At 41.5% G+C, this 20,310-nt stretch overlaps 1 protein-coding gene and 1 long non-coding RNA gene across 2 annotated transcripts; both read left to right on the plus strand.

The window, feature by feature from the left end:
* Window positions 1-1,519: 1,519 nt before the first annotated feature.
* On the plus strand, window positions 1,520-3,389 carry LOC107833003 (uncharacterized). Its single transcript, XR_001658714.1, has 2 exons — window positions 1,520-1,943; window positions 2,891-3,389. It is a non-coding gene; the product is annotated as an uncharacterized LOC107833003 (long non-coding RNA).
* A 9,388-nt stretch (window positions 3,390-12,777) lies between these two features.
* hps6 (HPS6 biogenesis of lysosomal organelles complex 2 subunit 3) lies at window positions 12,778-17,933 on the plus strand. Its single transcript, XM_007572617.2, has one exon. The coding sequence runs from the start codon at window positions 13,181-13,183 to the stop codon at window positions 15,860-15,862; it is 2,682 nt and encodes an 893-aa protein (XP_007572679.1). The 5' UTR covers window positions 12,778-13,180; the 3' UTR covers window positions 15,863-17,933.
* Window positions 17,934-20,310: the final 2,377 nt, after the last annotated feature.

Consider the following 20,310-nt stretch of genomic DNA (forward strand, 5'->3'; position numbering starts at 1 on the left):
AACTTTCGACTCAAAGACTCCAGTCGCCATCAAACTTCGATAAGATGCACTGAAAAAAAGATTTATAGCCAAACCAAAAGCTGAATTTATTAGTTCACACACACACACACACACACACACAAAAAAAAAAGAAAACAGGAAACCATCAGCTCACATGGTTCTGAAATAATAATATTCTGTCTGTTGGCAGAAGAACATGAAAGGACAAACACGGACTGTGTGTGTGTTTGGAAAACCCCCCCTCTTCAATTAGTCATGCAGCATTTGAAATCAATCTGGCTGATAACTTGTCATGTCCCCTGAAATTACTGAGTGAGCCATCAAATCCTTCAGTCCCACTTTCAACAGCTGAAGCCGTGATATTAGCCTGCAGACGACGTGTGCAGCGCTGTGCCAATGGCTGCACTGGCAACGCAGTCAGACACTTTCAGTGAGAATCCCTGCCACTGTGCCAGGGGGAAACAACAACACCTACTTGTGAAAATCCCCTCAAAGCCACCACATTATCTCCATAGAACAGCTCTTGACTGCTTAATCAGGAAATGCTCTCTAAAAAAAATAAATAAATAAAAAAATTACAGCCAGAACAACATGATAGGTCGTTTCTCATACGCTTTAATGCGCTGCACAGGATGGATTCGGTTAGCTTCTGCAGACAGTTCAATAAGCCGGAGCATTTGAATAGTTAGTCACCATGCACATGCTCACTGTAATCATTATCCTAGTGTGAGTGCTGCAATGATTTAATATGTAAAAAAAGAGTGAAAAGAGAACTCAAGAGTCCTCTGAGTTACAGTAGATAAAAAAGAAAGAATAAAGAATATTCCCAACACAACTTTAAAAAAAAGTCCTGAAACATCAACTTATTTAGGAAAATGCCAAAAATAAATGTATAAGTCAAAAATAAAGACAAAAGCAGAAAACTTCGTGGAGTAAACAGTTTTCTACATTGTTTTTATCCTTTATGCAAGCCGTTACACTGACTCAAATTATTCATTTCTATCTGACGTCCTTTTCGATTGTCAATTTCATTCTAACAAAAAAAAAAACAAAGTTAGAAAAAAATTCATTTTTGGGTGCAAGCATCTTTGTGCAATATTATTATGATATCGTGCTCCTGTGTGTGTTTGCATTATTCAGTGTCTGCATCTGTTCCTGTCACTGCTCTTCGATAAATATCATCAATCATCAAAAGAAGTGACGTCACATATTAGAGTCGTGTGCTGTGGGTCATTGAAAAGCCTTTATTATTGAAGAGAAAAATCAGGACTGCATGACGGGAAATGCTTCTCTCTTGTTGGGTTAAAAAAAAAATCCAATTTATTTCAGATTTTTCTTATTCAAGGAGGTGTGTATGACTTAGGCCAATATAATGAGTGTGTCTGTTAGATTGATGTGTCTGCTTAATGTTAGAACATGGCTGCTGCTTCGTTTTGTCTTTCCAAGCTTTCCTTTTCAGTTTCCTAAGAGACTGGGTGAGTCATGGTTACAGCTTAGTGGAGATTTGGAGAGGGATGGATCAAATGAGGAGGAGGTAAAAACAGTAATCTCAAATCTGTCTAACACCCACTCTGATCCACTCTCTCACGCCCCCTTCCCTGTTGTCACTCCGGCTTCCTGGTGATTCAAGGAGGGGAACTCTGCCTGGATTTTCTTTGCGCCGTGTCTTCAGAAAGCGTGGAGCAACATACTGCTGGAAAACTTTCAATTAGAGACAACATTTGGGCAAGAACGTTTGCTATAAATAACAACAGCCTCACCGAAATGCCAAAATGAATCACGCAACCGGAGGATGGACAGAAAAAGATGTCCTTAAAGGTTTCCTTAAATGTTCTCATGGGATTGAAACCCGTGGGAACATTAGCCATTCTGTAATTTCTTCAGCTGTTCTGCGCAGAAAACAAGAGGCAAGCCTGTGGTTTACCTGTTTTATACTATTTTAGGTATTTGAGATTCAATACACACATTAATTTTATTTGCTGCTAATGCTACATAAAGACATTAGATCTCTCTCTCTCTCTCTCTCTCTCTCTCACTCTAAACGTACTGATACTGTTAAACACCATGGCACTGAAGATCACATTTTGCTATTTAGCATTTAGCATTGTTTTTTGAAAAAAAGCAACTTTGTTGTTTTTTTTTTGTTTTTTTTCAATGTTAAGAAATGTTACTTGAAGCATTTCTCTCTCAGTAAAAAGTGGATTCAAGTCGGAAATGCTTTCCTGTGCAAACGAGGGTTTAAACTCCGCAGTAGTTCTGCATTCCCTTTGAGTGTCTCCTACATTCTTGGCATGGAAATGAATTTGTGCGCGTGGTTCGAGTCCAAATGTGTGCACACCTGTCTGTCTGCTGCCGGCCCTCCACATGGGCACTGCAGTTTATCTGCCGTATGCTGGCGGCTCTTTGGAACAGAGGTGCTGTTATCCATTCATCAGCGGAGCAGCATCAGTGACTGCCAGTTTCCCTGATCTATAGTCTAATTTACACCTCCAGCACTAGCCCTCCTCCCCCTAAGACCCCTGTTGACACAAAGCAGGGCTCGCAACTATAAATCTACGAGTGCTGCGCAGTCACCGAGTCCCATTCGTCAGTATGCTTTTGCTTTGAAAGTTTTGAATCGACGTACTAAGCCACTGAAACCCAGACGGATAAACGGCGTTTGTTACCTGTGACTCAATAACCTATCTGACAACCTGGAAGTTTTAGCTTTTAGCATAAACTTTTATCCAAAAGTTTAAATCAATGAGCAGAAGTGGCAGACGGAGAGAAAACAAAGACGAAGGACTTTCACAAACGGCTACTACAATAAGGAGCAACACCACAAGTCTTCTGTTTCTTCTCCTTACACTTTCATTATCTCCCTTTCTCATTTCCTACATTGCTTTTCTAGTGGCAGCTGTGGGCCTCGGGGTATCGATTGTATGCTGAGGACTAATGGCCATGACAAAGGCAGTGTGGGGAGGCGTGCAAGAAGAGGAGGAGAAATTATCAGGGAAAGTGACTGAAGGGAACGGGGTGAACAATGAAGAACCCAAGAGACGACGTCGCAGAATTCTTTGTAGCACATTTCATGTTACCGACACGCGTGTTGCATCGATATTGTTGCTTTTAGATAACGTTCAAACTTTTTCTGCCTGTCGGATTTTCAAATGTAAAGATAAATAAATAAACACAACAATGTCGGCCCCGCTGAAAGAATTTGTTGTGTTAGCAGGTCTTGCACTGGACCTGCACTTATCTGCTTGTGCTGCTCAATAAAGCAAAAAAAAAAAATTAAGAAACTAATTTCAGCTTTAGAAAAACTCCAGGATTCACAAAAAAGAAGAACAGCGTGAAAACAAGGCAATTTGCCAATATAATGTGGAACAATAAAGTGCTTAAACCTTCTCTGAGATTCCTCTTCTTATTGCTTTTTTTTTTGGTAAGAAGAACAATGTTAAATTTGATGCTGGATTCAATAGAAAGAAGCACAAATTATGTAGAACTGTGACCAAATCTGGTGAATATTATTAGATTATCCAGATGGAATTTGTTTCTAAACAGCTTCGTTATAAAACACTGAATATTAACTTGCCGCAAAAATAAAAGTTACCTTCATTTGCAACGTCAGCATCCTGAATATCTGTAATGAAAACAAATAGACAGCTTCTTTGGTTATCATCATTTGCAGTTGAACTTTTCTTCAGTGGTTCATTAGTGAGGTTTGTAACTTCAACGGAAAGAGGAAGCGCAGGAAAGGGAATAGGACATTGATTAACTGAGCTCTGCTGTTCTGCGATCTTTCTCTCTCTCTGAGCAGGCAACGGGCGACATGAATGGGTTTGAACGCAGTTGTTGCCCTCTGATCCTTCTGACCTCCTCCTTCCCTCTTTTTCTGACCACTAACCAACGAAGCCCACCCTCTTTATCTCTGCAGCCCACAGGAAATCATTACTCAATGCAACTTCTCCACCAACCTCCTCTGTCCCTTGATCTCCAAGTTGTTGTTGTTTTTTTTTGTTTTTTTTCCCCCAATTAAAAGATGTCTCTCATGTCCAGCAAAACCCCTGGACCAAAAGGCAATTAAACCTGCACTATCTGTAAACATCAACCCAATCATATGACAGGAATACGATCTTTAAAAAGCAACAAAGGAAAAGGGCTACAATTTCAATCGGTATAGAGGAGCTTGTGCCTCCTAATGCTTCTGATAATGACCTGGTAATGTGTGGTTGTATTGCTCTTCCCTTCCCAAATGGCTTGTGGTTAGCTCATAATGAATTTGGGGTGTAAAGTTGGATGTCCACCCAGGGACCTAATTTATAAAGCAAAGGGCCAACAGTGTCAAAGTCTGAGATGCAGCCCCACGGCAAATGACTCGGTGTGCTCCGCGTACCGACACATTCACATCCCCTCTGCGGGAGCAGCATGCCCAGGAACACACACAATGATTCAAGAGACTCATATCACTGGGAAATAAAAGTGTTTCTCAATTTATAGCGAGTATCTTTTATGATTCCCCGCAGTAATTGTCCTGGTGCTCCACTGTGTCCAAATGAGTCTATAAATGTGTGTTTTTTTGTGGTCACATAAAAAATTTACTTCTATAGTCACCTTTGTTTTATATGCGCAAACTTTTGGTTAGTTATGGTATTTATAAACTTTTTCTTATTGCTGTTGTGCGTTTAAGCTTTAGTACCTACAAATCTTAGGTGGCTACCGAAGCCAGTACTGTTAAAGAGGACAAACTTTGGGCAGGGGGACTGGGGGGGGGGAGAAAGAGCTCTCTGTTTCACTTTAGGTGGGAAACTCACAGTTGAAAATAAAGTTGACTGTTTTTACTTTGTATTATCACCGAGCGATCTCAGAGATATATGATTATTGCAATAATACAGCATTATCTATGGATCGCTGTTTCTAATGTTACACATTCAAAAATTAAAAGCTCATAATAATGTCAAGAATCATTTTTACCACAACAGCTGACTAAAATTTAATTTTTACATTTTGAAAACTTTCATTATAAATCTTAATAATAACGTAATAAATGAAGTTTCAAACTCAAGTATGATAGAAATATGCAGGTGTCATATGCAGGTGACTTTTGGTTGTTTGGTCATCTTTGATGCCTTGTATATTCCTCTGTATCACTAAATCACTAAATTATCAATATACAGCCAGTAATGGGACAATCTGTCTTGTATGGAGCATATCAAGGAACACCTTAATTTAAAGGCTTTTTAAAGAATCTTAGAAAACAAGTCAAAGCACATCTTTTATATCGAAGACATTGAGACACGAGATCTATTTTGCAACCAAAACTATGTAATCTGTTTAAACGTTACATTAGTGTCTGAAACTTAACTGGCAGTACATAAAACAATAAAAACTATAGAAATATGTTTTTCCTCCTTGTGTCTTTTCTCTAAAAGCTGAGAATGACAAATATTAGTGAGGAAAAAAAACTTTAGCCCAGCTACGGTTTAACACAGCGATTCCCCGAGTCCGCACCAGCCCAACAACCTTTCCTCCGGGAGGCAAATTCAAAAACGGACCAGACACCAGGTGCTGGAGTAGTCCGAAGAAGTGACAAGAATGACAAAAACATCCCCCTCCAGTGAGATGATATGAAATAAAGCCAGAAGGACCACGTCCTGCCTCCTGCTGGTCAAATAGAAAACTGGCAGCCAGTCGCTTGGAGAATCCCAGCTGTGTTTTGACAGAGGGATGGCAACCTTTCAGAAGACAGTATGGTAAGACGGGAGTTTTGGGGGTAAACGCTTAGTATTGAAACTGGTAATGCTCAAGAGGACATTGTCAGAAGAGCTTTAAGCCTGCCCACACTCCTTACTAAAATTACATAAGATAGGTTAATTGTAGCTCCTATGTGCTGATACATAAAATATAGCTACAATGACTAAAACGACTGGCTGACTAAGGATGTGTAAAACATACAGCTCAGTTATGCAGAGCAGCGGCAGAAGACGGAGGCAAAGAGGAGTAATCTCCATGTGTAAATAGGGAAAAGAAAACAGATGTTGTTGCTAATACCTCTTTAACAGAGCCATTATAACCACCTATAAAAGGCACAAAGAGGCAATTGATGAGAGCAGACACTGACAATTTAAAAAGCCAGGACATTATAATGTCACGGCTCATCAACCAAGGCCCCGTCGTGGACAGCTTTATCGCGGCACACTTTGGAAGAAACCGTCCTCCTCAGCAAATACACACATTTCACATACAAACACGTGTGAGTAGTTACAAATCCACACTCGGCTCCAGTGTTTTAGACGGGTTTTGATCACGCTGACACGCTGTCAGATTCGTGTCAGGATGCAGCCAAGGTGAAGGTGTTTCAAGTTAGATCGCCGAGGTTTTACGGCTGCTAAATTAGGCCCGCGCTAGTGAAGGGAGGCTGAGTGTGATCAAAGGCTGGGATGATTCTGATTTGAGTCTTTGCATGTAGCAGGAGGAATGAGAATGTCTTGTGAGACAAAAAACGAACAAGAATCAGCAGGAGAGGATTTACAGAACCTTCCAAAAGTATTTAAAGCCCTTGAAGTTTTTTTTTTTTTTGTTTTTGTTTTTTTTTTCTTTTTTTTTTCTATGTAACTAGAAACTTATATGTATTTTTATTTGAATTTAATTTGATATAAAAACACAAAGTGGGGCATAATTGATGGGGAGAGAAAGTGACATGGCTTTAGAAAACATTTTATAACAAAAAATGTGAATGCTGTGCACATGCATTTTTATTAAATGCCTTAAGTCAAAACTTTGCAGAACCAGTTTTCACTATATCTCAGTTACAAATAATTCAGAGTATGTCTCTCCCAGCTTTGCAAGAAGTGTAGGAAGAGTCGAGTCGATAGTTGTGCACTCGACAAACGAAGTAACAATCTGGCCTCTAAAGGGCGACGTTATGTATTTTCCAGACACACCGTGTCATTTTATAGCACAATCAAGTAGCCGTGTTAACAACCGTTTTGCTTGTTCCAATCAAGTAACAGCGTTAGGTTTTTTGTTGTTACAAAAAAAAAAAAAACAGACTTTGCAATTTGACAAATTGAAATTGGACCTGTCTCCTTAAGAAGCTCCTGCTCTTTCCAACACTCATCACAACAATGCTTCTCATTATGCCGCCTCCCACTTTTCTTGGAAGTGTTGGCCTGAGAAGTAGCTCAGCAGACTCATTGTTCCACGAAGTGTCTGATAGTTGTTGCTGCTGCCACTAGTCTCGAGAAGCTGAGTGGGGAAGGCGCAGGGGAGGATGAGACAACAACTCTCAAGAGTAGCATTTGTGGAAATAGGAGGTTCTTTGAGCAAAGGTACAGGCACAACAGCTGGACAAAAAGACTGAAAAATGCTTTTTTTAATTTCTATGTGTCTATAAATAGCACATATTTATCGCCAATGCATTTATGGCTTTTACCAATCACAGTGTAAGGGGAACTTGTTTTGTTTTTTATATATATATAATTTTGTGACTACAACATATCTGTTCTCAGATGTCCTTTAGACATGAAGGTGGAAGTAGAAAGAGAGACATGATGAAGGGGAGATCTAAAGCAATAGAGAGGGCAGAGATGGAGGAAGACAGCATAATCATTTCTGGATCATTAACAACGAGGCAGAGGGGTAAACTGAACAAGGAAACCAAGAAGGAGGCTAAAGATGAAGAGATGTTCTTTAAACTCGGTGGACCATCTATTGACAGTGAGAGAGAATATTTGTTGCAGGAGTGGATTCACTCTGCTTACAAAGTGAAACACTTCAGTTTCCAAACATAAGTTAAAAAAAATCAGCAAGAACACCACCTTCTCTCATCCTCCTCTGAACAACCAAACCCAATAAACGCTGCCCATATGTGGTCACAGAGAGTACTACGTTCAGCAGTTCAAAAATGAGTATCACATCGTGCGTCCTGTGGGAACAGGACAGATTAAGAAGAGAAAGATGAAAAGCAAGATGGGAGAGAGGGGTGCGGGTGTTGAAAACATGAAGCAAGTTCCACAAAAAGCCAAGGGCCATAAATCGGATTAATAGTGTGATGGAGGAGATCTGATGCTATTGCTGCTCAGAGTTGGGGTATGGATCATTGAGATAAGAGCCGGGGCTAAATGTGGAGGGACAGCCGGCTGTAAATGCTATCTTCCCTACCAATGAGGCAGACATATCCATTATAAACGATAACACTGAGAATACGGGACCTCTGTTTGCTTATCGTGAAGCTCATTTGGAAGAATATTGAAAGTTTCACCCCACTGCCTTTACAAGAAACAATTTTCCTTATTATGCTGAGATCACTGCTAATGACATCTCCAGAGTGGCTCTTTTTTTCACATCCAGCTTGTTATTTTGGGGGTCGTGTGAGTTAAAGATGTTGCCCATCACATCTCATTTATGTTAAGCTCTGCTGACTCTTTTTTTTCCTCAAGTCTTATCCTTTCCTTGAGTAAATGACTGTGGATGTAACAGTCCCTCCTGAAGACTTGAACCTCAAGATCAAATGTAATGAACATCCGTTGCGAGGCTTATGCTTTCAGAATCCAAATATTTATTTTATATTTGTGTAATTCTTTTGCTTTTTTGTCACAGAAACTTAAACCTGTGGGAAAAGAGCTGGAAACCGCCATCCAACATCACTAGGCAGTCTCTCAGGTGGAAACGTCAAAGCAAGCGAGAGAGAGAGAGTATATTGTAGTTTCAATATGACAAAATGCTCCAGATGTGGAACATAAAAATGGTAGACATAGAAAAAGGGAAGGTGCCATCTTTTATCACAAAGAGCAAACTAGTAATACCTGTCCTAACAGGACATATAAGGCTGATCAGCAGTCACAATGTTTTTTGGGACACAGATATCGTCAAAATGACGTATGCTCTCAGTAAAGCCCAAACACTCGGAGAATTACCAATTCTTGCGCTTTTGAATCATGCTCAAATTGGAAAGGCGTCTATCCTAAGGGGATGCAAAGCCGTCAACCAACCCATCTTCTCCACCCTAAGAAGCAGCATTTCTTTTAGTCATTAGTTTCCCTTTCTGTGCCTTATAACTCAAGAAGAAAATCTCCCCCACATTCAATCCCCTCCAGTCTCCAGACAAGCACTTTATCTTCCTGTCTACAGGCACAGCAGCCTAAACACACTCTCTAATAGACGCTGTTTTCTATCCAAGGCAAACCTGTCCATGAGCAATGAAGCCTGAATCTACTGCAACTATATACTTTTATCTGCATGCATACTATTCTGAATAACCAAACAACGTTCTCTAAAAGCGGCTCGGGGCGTTATAATAGAAACTGCCTGTTTTTTGTGTCGGAGCTGAAAGAAAGAGAACCTTTTCTTCCAAGTTAAACTTTACCCAGTTTTCTAGAGAAAACTTTCAGAAAAATAAGGCTTTATCCATTTTTCTCCTACTTTGAGATTTCTGGCTTTCAATAAGTAACAACAACAAAAAAACAACAACAACAACAACAAAAAAGAAAAGCAATTTGAAGCTGTGAAAACAAGTAGGCGGTGAAAGCAAGGAGTTTTCATCAAAAGATCCTTTGACTTTTAAAGGGTCCTTGTTGTCTCCAACACAGGAGGAAAGCAGCTGCTGCACTGGTAGCATTGAACTAAAACAGAAACAATGACAATCATAAGATCCACAGCACAAATCTACTTAACAGAAACTGGAAGAGTACGTCAGCTTTTTAATCCAAGATTTAAGTGAATAAAATTACTTCCTTGTATAAAAATAAAATACATTTGTGTCAAGTTAAATTGATACAAAGGCGCTTGCTTTTAGAATAAAAACAAATAAAACAAATTTACATTAGAGTACTAATACAACTAATAAACTAAAATTAAACTGATAAAAAAAACTATATGCTTAGAGTAGGGGTGTCAAACTCAATTTTATTTTGGACAATATTAACATCATGAATGTTCTCAAAGGGCCAATTGTGCCAATATGTATTGATAAACAAACTGTTGAAGTATCAATAAATGCTGTTCCTGGATTCATTAAGTGCGATTTAAAATTAAATAATATTGAACATTTTTAACATTGACATATTATTATTTTGCTATTGTTACCACATGTGCAAATAGGGAACACTTTTAGTCTTTTCTGTAATCGTGTGTGTTGTACATTTATTATTTTGAGCACCAGGGTCTTGAATCCCTGCCACACATTGAGGCTCAATCCTGCCTCCTCGTGGATGTTGCTTGACATTAAAGATATTACATAATTGAGCCTGAAATCCTCAGTATTTAAAAAAAAAAAAAACATTTCTTGTCATTAATAAAAACAAAAGGATCCCACGGATAATTTGAAGAGACTCGGAGCTAAACTTTCTCCGTGATTTGATTACGTTGATGGGATCACAAGTTTAGGATTAATCCCTTTCTCCTATCTCAGATTCTGAGCAGATCTTCTCTCTCCTTCAGGAAATGTGACCTGATTTGATCACAAGTAGTAGAATTGAAAACTGAAGACTAATCAAGAGAAACAGTGGAAAATCCATTTCAGTTCAAGAAAATGTGATCAGCGTTCGCTCAGATTAGTTCCAGTTTTAAGTGTTGCAAACTACCTTCATAAATTTAAAAAATAAAAATAAAAAAAATAAAAAAGATATTCCTACTACTGCCAACTACTTGTTTGTGGTCTCTCTCTAGAGGTTTCTAAATATCTATTTATAAATCAGCAACACTGTCCTTAAGCGGTTAATGCCACTGTGTGGGCTGTGGTGAAAGTTGCCAGAGAAGTTTGGTAAAGTAATACATGCTTCTTAGCAGGGATCCGCTTGCTTAGACTGTGAGTCACCAATGAGCCTTCAACTCCCACTGTAATAAATGTTAGATATTATCAAAACAATACATTTTTCATCCAGGTAGGCCTTTTTTTTTTGTTTCAACTATGCCTGTATCCTCAAAAAGGCCTCTCAATTCATAATAAGTCTACTGCCGAGTTAATAAATCTCGCTTCAGTTAGAAATGTGAGTAAACAAGGACGACAGAGCAGAAAAAACAAACCTACACAAGCCAGAGGCTAAATTTTAAACCCTCTCACCAAAAACCAGAAAGAATTAGGATGGTTTTTCCAGATAAGATCAAATGTAAACACCTGATCAGTAAAACAACTGGTTTAGCGACAAAAAAATAGCTTTCAAAACTAGAAACAGAAATTCACAAAGTTCCTCTTTTTACTCTTTACTGACTGTTCCTCCTACATTGTTTCCAGCCCAATAACACCTGCATCATCTGAAATATTTTCAGCACTGCTTCACATAAATAGGTGTAGCAGGAAGAAGAAAAGCCGATTCTCAAAATGCTAATGTGTTGTCTTGTCAGAACACGCTAACTTTTCCTTTACTTCTATGAGATCTGATGCCATATTCAACAAAAAATATATATTTTATATATTAAAATATATAAAGTTCTATATTCATGAAATTACGTATGCCTGGGCAGAAGAACATTGAGGCAACATAAACCAAACAAAACTGCAGTCTAAACAATGTGAAAATATGACTGAAAAGGGAAATGTGACATGGTGGCTACAAACGCTTCTCTAAAAGTTGTTAGCTTGGATCAAATTGACTGACCTACCATGCGTTTAAAGGCTTGCATTTAAGCTGGATTTAATCATGCCTTATGGATAGGGAACTGCCAACCTAAATTGGTATACGGTAATATAAAATGTTAATGTATACCTCCGGTGTTTGGGTAGCAAGAACTACAACCAGATATTTAGTTCTTGTCTTATTAGAAATGATCTTTAATCATGTGTGCCATGAATGCATGAAAGCAAAGTTAAGTTCCTTATCTGTGTAAACAATCTTGACAAATAAAGCTGATTGTTCTGAATGTCTCTTTTGAAAATCTCTGGTCACACTCAAAGTGGATGGAAGATGTACACCAGTACATATAAAACATGTACTAAAGTCAAAGAAATTAACAATATTCACACTTTTACATAGAAATCCTTCGCATTTGAAAAGGGCTTGGTCTACATTCTGCTTCACCAATATTCTGATGAAAAATAGCCTAAAAAAATCTCACACACCAAGTTACTACAGCTCCATCTAAGTTAATAATTTTTCTCATCTCGTCACATTACAACCACAACCTTTCATTGTGACTTTATAAAATAGACCAAGAAAAAAAATCGTAATTGTATAAAAAGATACATTTGTATTCAGCCCTTTTTACTGTGATTCACCTAAATAAAATTCAGCACTGGCAACTGTCTTAGTCACCCAGTAAATAGAGTCTAATTCTGTAATTCTGTTTTCTACCTAGTCCTCAAGAGGTACTCCTGCAGCTTTTACATTTAATTGGTTTTATCAATATATTCTGGCACAACCAGCCCTTACAGAACATTCAGATTTTTGATATGGCCAAAATGAAAATGAGTTTGACACCCTTGATCTAATTAGATCCAGTAAAAGATAAATGGTTCTATATATAAACTGCACTCCACATTTTTCAAAAGGTATTTGAAAATGAAAATAAAAGATGAAATGATGCATAATTGTCCTTCCACTTTACAATTATGTGCTACTTCCTGTTAATCTGTCAGATTGATTAAATACTTAAGTTTTTGGTTACATAGTGACGAAATGTACAAAAAGGTCAAGGGATATGAACACTCTTGCAAGGCACTATCGTCAAACACTTCATTATTATAATCTAATTAACGGTGTTGAGATATCTAATTCTTATTTAAGATTAAAAATAATCTAAAATCCGAGAGAAAAAAATATATCAGCAGAGTGATTCCTCCTTTTCCTTTGCAAAATCTTTGTAGTCCAACGGTCGGCGTTCTGCTCCTCCTCTTTATGCAGAGCAGTTTCGGTATCCGGAAATTAACAGTCCCGTGATGTTAGAGGAGGGCTAGCATAGCATCGGAATGACTGCAGTGCCTTTCCTCAGACTGCTCTTCCAAACCTTTACACTGTCAGCTAATAGTTTAGCTCCGCTCTGGTCCATAAGACATGAAGTTACAGCATCGTAATGCTGTCGGATTTGTGTATCCCTCCGCTCGGCCGTTAAAGAGATGACTCCCTCCACCGGACCTAAAGCATCCGCTCTGCTAGCTTCGCTGGAGCCAGGGGTCGGATTTATGAGCCGTCAGAGCTAACGGGCTTATTGATAAGGGCTGCGGTGAAGGAAGTTACTCTGAACTCCTCGAAACAGAACCGCGAATATGTCGCGGTTTGTCTTGGAAGAGCTGTCGGATTTCAAGGACTATGCTGGAAGCCAGAAGCTGGGTGACTTACTAACTTTTTCTAAGGACGAGCCCAGCAGGATCAAACTGTCTGATGTTCGTGTGAGTCCAGATGGACGTCACATCCATGTCCTCCTCCGCCAGCCTAAGGTCGGTCTCATGACTTTTGACAAGCATGAAAGACCCCAGCTGGCTCTCAGCCCGAAGAAGCTGGACGTGTGGTTCAAAGGGGGCGTCTCCATAGTGGATGTATTCTACTTGGATCTCCTTCATAACAAAGGCAAGGGGACAGGAGTTGTTGCGGTGGTTGTTTATGAGAATGGGAAAGCCGAGTTTTGGAAATTCCTGGACTGCAAGACCGGCTGGCATCTCCTGCAGACCTCTGATCTGTGCAACAGCCCCCGGGCCAGAGTGGTGTCGGTGTGTGTGTGCTCCAGCCTCCTGGTGTGGTGTGAGGAGCGTCCAGCCTCAGAGAGCTCCCCCGCCCTGAGCTCCACCAGGGACAAACTGAGATACTGCGTCTGCAGGCGGGACTGTGAGGTGGAGGATGGAGCTGTGAACCTGGGAGGACTGAAAATCATCCTTCACAATAATCCTAAATTCACCGTCATCAGCTCAGGCGACTACGTGCATCTGCTGCCTGACCTGAAAGCCAAGCTGCAACTGTGCATCTCCAAATTCTTCCTGACGTGGTCCCCTCGCCACGACTCCTTCACCATCAGCACCACGTGCAAAAACACCCCGATAAAGAAGCTTTCGGCCAAGGAGTCCGACTTCAGGCGGCTGATTGCAGACTCTTTGGGATATCTGTCAGCTCTCGAGCCGCCTGAAATCTGCAGCTTTTCTCCCACAGGCTGCGGAGGCCTGCTGCTGCTCCTCAACACGGGCTGGCTGTACCTCCTGCAGGAGGACGGGATGCTGCGGCGGGTGTACAAGCTGGCGGACAACTTCACGCCTCAAGCAGACACTCACACCAGCCTGTGCTTTTACGTGAACACAGCGGCGCTAATAGTCGGGAAAACCCTGCATCTGATGGAGGTGAACTGTGGCAGAGAGCTGCAAAAGATTGCGTTGAAAAGAGAGGGGTTGTTATACACAAACCAGGCTGACAGACGGACTCCCTTTCTGCTCTCGGAAACTGGACTTTTCATGCTCGCAGATAAGGACTCTACGGGGAAAGTCCTGGGCCTCAGTCCGGCTGAGAGTAATCAGTCCGGAGCCGTCCTGGTTGAGGCCATTTTTGAGGAGGCGTGTAAGTACTACCAGCAGAGGAGCCTCAGCAGCACGCAGCTCACCGTGGAGTCCCTGAAGAAGGGAGGACGGTTCCAGGCTCCCATCTCTCTGGCCTCCATTCTCAGGAACTACCTCAACTCAGGCTTGAGGAGGACGGAGACGGAGTCGCTGCAAAATGGAGGAGGTGACTATATTGCAGGGCAGGAGAAGTTAATGTGCTCTCTGGAGGGGGAGCTGAGGGCTCTGGTGGCTCTGGAGGAGCTGAAGGGGAGTTTAGTGAGGGGGGGTGTGAAAGAGGTGGAGGCAGTGGGTGGGACGCTGGTGGAGAAAGAAGTGGTGAGGCTGTTGTCGTCCTCCGAACTGGACGGCGAAGCGTTGCTCTACCTGAACTCCATCTTCAGCATGTTCCCCAGCCAGGCGTGGAGCGCTGCTCAGGTTGCCCTGCAGCTGCACCACAACGGGGAGGGCTCCCTGTCCAGCAGGGCCGCCCCAGATGTGTGGAAAATGGTCCTCACTCCTTGCCCGAACTCCCATCCCGCCACGAACGGGCAGTCAAAGCACAGCCCCAGCCTGAAAGGGGATAATAACTGTAAGGTCACGACCTCCCCAGCTGCCCTGCCTGTGTTTGAGCTTCTCTGCCAGTCAGTCGTTCGCTTTCAGCCCGGCTGGCTGCCGAGGTTCCTGCAGCTCTCCCAGCAGCAGCAGGGCTCGGCGGCATTGGGACTCAGCCTGGCTTCGTCCTCTTGGGGTTTCCCCAGTGGGAGAGGCGGGGAAAGCGGGGAGAACAACGTTCCCCTCTACAGGCGGGCACTGTGGGTCCTGTCCAGCCTGGACACGGACACAGAGCAGCGGCAGGGCCTGGAGGTGGAGCTGCTGCTGGCCAGCGGGCGGCCCAATGCCATCCTGCAGGCGCTGCGGATCCTCATGGTGAAGCGCCAGTGGGAGCGGGTCACCCAGGTGGCCCAGCAGTTCTGCAAACAGAGCCCGCTGCTCAACAAGGAGATCTTCAACGCCCTGCTGTGCGAGGTGTCTCAGCACCGGGAGCTGGACCCCTACCTGGACCTGCTGTGGGCGCTGTGCCCCGAGGACTACACCGTCACCACCATCCTCAACCTGGTGCTCAAAAACATTCCCTGCAGCTCTCCGTCCCCCGCTCCATTTGCAGACCCCCACAGCAGCCAGCTGGCCATCGGGCAGCTGAAGCCGCTGCTGAGAAAAGTTCTGCAGAGGGAGACAAAGCCCAGCCAGCGGTACGCCGACATCCTCCAGTCGCCATTGTACCCGCCGCCGGCTCTTCCCCGCCAGGCCACCTTTCGGCCGAGCTCCGTGTCCGACGCAGACACTCCGTCTCCTCGCACAGAGACGCGGGAGCTGAAATCGTCTCCCAACACAAACGCTCTACCTGCAGACCCAGGTGGATTTTCATAAACCCAAACAAACTTGACAGAGAACGAAACATGTCCGAACTGAATGTACTTTAGCACAAAGATACGATTAAGTTAAATGTTCATCAGTGAACTGACACTAGTGAGGTGGCTTTTAGCAGGTCGTCAGAACAAATCTGACAACTGGAAACTCTGAACTGACTACTGAAGACTCAAGTGTACATAATGCAGTTGACCTTTTAGTGTAAATACAGAATCTACAGGGTTATTTATCACTTAAACCTTAACTGCATGAGAATGAAACTGTTCTCGCACCAGCGTATTTAATATCAGCCTTATTAAATTACAACGGTGACATATAGGTGACTGTAATAAGACAGTATAACTAATTTGCTTGATAAGTAACAATGCCACTAATTCAGACTTGAAGGGATAGGTCTGGATTATTTTTAAAGCTTCCTTCCTTTCTTGTTGTGTTATTTATCTCCAAAGCCTTAACAGCATCTACTTGAGTAACTTTAACCTATGCAGTATTTAAAGAGTGGTCCAAAAAAACATCTTAACTACATGTGGGGGTGTATTATATTGTCTTTAACCCTTTTTAACTTGAGTGGCGTGCTTCCATGCAGATGGTAATCAACGGAGAGAGCCGTCTTTCTGTTGTTGTTTGCTCAAAGAGAGGTAAGACAGGCGGGGTCAAGGTTCTACTGCTGACTTTTAGTTTCACATTCAACTAATTAAACGGGCTTAAACATTAACTCCGCTTTGATCGGCTTGCCCCGACATGACAACCAAAACATCCAGCAGTCCGTTTCTCCCTTCGGTGTCGTCCATTTTCCCTTCCAGGCTCCATCTTGTCCCCTCTAAACCCAACTCACGGGACATTCCAGACTACATTCCCAGGAAAAGTGACTCACATTTTGGACTTTAAATTAAATTTTCGGCACTAATCTTGTTGAGATTCAAGTGTTTGCGTGTGCGTGCGTGCGCGTGTGTGTGTGTGTGTGTACGCGCGCGTGGGAGGGACATGTTCGGACCAAACCGGTCTCCGTGTCCCTTGCGTAAGATCTCATGCGTTGTCCTTCTTGGAACCACTGTGGAAAATGTTATTAGAGATGATAAGCTTTCTGAATTCTTGGCTTTGCACTTTTATATCTCACCAGTCAGTGTTGACTGCTCTGAACTCCGGACGGTTCTGTTGAGATTGAGCTTTTCTGATTTAGGATGGGTGAAGAGAGTGTTTTAGTTTGAAAAAAAAAAAAAAAAAAAAGATTGCATTTTGTACTAAAATATGGAAACATCCATAATATTTTTATTTATTTTTGAACCAAACTTTTAAAGACTACTAAGGTCTGTGTGGGTGTGGCTCAACGAGACTCTTATACGTGACAATCAGACTTCAAAGAGCTGCAGGACAGTCGGTGCCTTTCAGCTGACAGAGCGGTGTCACATTTCTGCCGCATCTCTGCAGCAGCTCCCTCGTATTCCCGAGGGAGAATACTCCCCAGCATCCGTGTGCTTTCCTTTCCCCCTCGATTTTTGAAGTCACTCGGAAATTCTTGGGATTCGTCGCTCTGGTGTCTTAGTTTGTGACAGAACCGACGGGCTGATTTCAGATCAGTGTGCCGAACGTGAACTGAGACTCTCTGGGAACTCCCTGACTTCCCCCACACAGGCCGCTCAGACTGCCTGCTTGGTTGTTCAGTGTTAATTTGCCTTCAACTCTGCCTGTTTACTGCTGCTGTTTATGTTCATTTCTTCAGATCCATATTGTAACTTTGATTTTTTTTTTTTTTTTTTTTTTGCCAATGTTTACTGGAGGAGTTTAAAAAGTTTAACAAGTTAAAAGTATTTATCAGCATATGTTTCTATGCTATTAAAAGTAAAAATGAGATTCCCGTCTGAACCAAGTGATTTGCTTGTCCAGTCTGTCTAAAGTGGGAACGCGAGGTGTTTTTGTTGGCAATAAAAACCATTTTAGCATCTTGAAAAGATAAATGTTTCCGCTGTCGGTTTTATTGTCTCCTGCAGGATTTTCTCTAAACATGAAACGTTACAGTATTTTTGCAGGATGTAAAAATGATTTTTGCTTTTCCTTCTGACGATTGAAAACAGTAAAGATTTGAATGAGAGCATCTTTATTAAGTCATTTAAAAATGCTATTCATATCAAAACAGAAAAAAAAAAAGTTAAACAGGGCAGCATTCAGTCGTGGTGTGATGATGACTAAGCAGATTACTACATGTGAACTATATTTGCAGTATTATTTTCTAATAAATGTGAATGTTGTTTATTTTAAGCCAAAAAATAAGAAAATGTTTGCACACCAAAATGAAAAATATACATTTACTTAAACTTTATGTTATGGCCTTTACAGTCATCGTGACTCAGCTCAAGCCTGATAACGATACACATTTGAAGTATTTCTGGTTTGTTCACCTTTTGTTTACATTCTGTCTCACAGATCAAAGCAGAAATTGTTCACTATGAACAATAAATAAAGGCATTAAGCTCCAGAGTATTGAATTACTAACTTTGAAACCTGGCCATACGCTTAAAACGGTGACAGAGCTTCAGCCAAATCCACTTAGAGCTGCAGTGTTTCCATGTTCCTGTTTTTTTTTTTTGTTTTTTTTTAGTTACACTTTAAGACCCCATGACTGTAAGTGGAGCAGATGTGGGACACTGGGTGCTTCTGTGGGGCTCTCGCAGCTAAATGTCAGCTTCCACATGAAGGAGAGAAGATGTAATCACAGCAGCAGACGTAGAAAGTGTGTGACTAGTTCCTCCTCTCCATTCGAAGAACACAAGAAAGGAGGTTCAGTTATAATAGGCAAGAAAAGAAAAGGTTGGTTGCAAAAAGCTGCAGAAGCCGATATTGCCTCATTGTTTCTTCCTCTTCCACTTGATCTGACATTTGTTCCCCCTCAGTGATCTTTTTTTTCCCCGGCATCCTGCGTCTCTTATTACACAGTTTCGGGTCACGCTTGTGCTGTAATGTCATCGATTCACTTGTCCTAATTATAGCCTGCTTTAAGCAATAGTGCATCTCAACAAGGCTCCCGTTCTCTGCTCCCTGGTGCCGCGTCCTCTGTCTGTCTTCGAGCTTCTGGATCACCCTACAGAGCGGCACAAATTGATGCAACGTGAGAGGGATGACTGCGTTGCAACACATTTTCATCACATGTCAAGTCAATGTGCAACAAAGATCCATCAACCTTGAAACTAAAATGTTTCAGGGGGAGGGGGTGATGATGAATTTTAAGCGACTTAGCTGATTCAGACCACAGATTTGATAGACACGATTCTGCTCCTGCTTTGTTTTTTTCCCCATCATGGATCATTGACTCCAAATTGAGTTTGAGCTTTTCCTCCGAAGGTCGTTATTGCATTTCCATCTTGATTGGCAGAGCATTACTTATGCAAACAAGTTTTGGACAGCGGTGACAGATGTGTTGTTGAAAACAGATTGCTTTAGAGGGAGACGGCTCTATTAAAGGGTAACATTATGTGCATACTGCTGTAACTTTGGAAACTGTTTTGGTTTGACAACAATTAGTGAAGACAATGCTGAGAGTTCAGACTTGCATGTTTAAAATTGAGGGGGGGGGGTTTAGTTACTTTGATGTTAATTTTCCTAAATCAAAAGACTAAAACATTTATTTACATAAATATCAAAAAGTTTTTATGAGCCAAGCAAATGACTTCCAAGTTTAACTTATTTTTTAAAATGTGGATTAAATATGGCTTCCACCCCCCCCCCATCTTGTCACTTTACATCTACAGACTTCAATGAATTCCTAGGAATCTATTAACAATAGAAAAAGCAAATATAAATGCACAACTATTACTCTGTTTCCAATAACTTTGCACATCTTTAAACTGATTTTGTCCATTTTTCTTTGTAATTTGGATCAAGTTCAGTAAGACTGAATGGAGGGTGTCGATTTTTAGGTCTTGCGGTTCTGGTATTATGCTTAGGGTCATGGTCCTACTGGAAGGTAAACTTCTGCCCAAGTCTTAAGTTTTCTTTTGCAAACAGTGTTTGAAAAGTGTCATTTTAGCCTCTGTTCTCCAGGACACATTCTTCTATGTTTGTAGGAAGAACTCATGGTAAAGGTATTTTTTTCTTTCTTAGCTTCTATCACAAAAACAAAATCCCCAGCAACACTAAAGAAAACACTGTTAGAGTGCCAACAGAATGCAAAAACTGGCCCGAAGCTGTGAGTCCATAGTCCTGATTTTGAAGTTATGGCTTCTGATTTTCTGAGTGTAAATTACAGCAGCAACCAGCAGCTTTAATATGGGCCATTACCTTGTCATATTGGTGCATGATGTGTAGATTGCGGTTGGTTGTGAAACATAAAAAAAACTAAAAGTTTAGAACAGAAAGGAAACACCATATTGAGCTTCTTGCATGGCCGTTCTAATATGAGAGCCGTGCATGGTAGACGTCACAGTGGAGAGGCAGAGCATCTGTTTTCTGTAACA

Source organism: Poecilia formosa, unplaced genomic scaffold (genome assembly GCF_000485575.1).
Source record: "Poecilia formosa unplaced genomic scaffold, Poecilia_formosa-5.1.2 Scaffold305, whole genome shotgun sequence".
Classification (NCBI taxonomy): Eukaryota; Metazoa; Chordata; class Actinopteri; order Cyprinodontiformes; family Poeciliidae; genus Poecilia; species Poecilia formosa.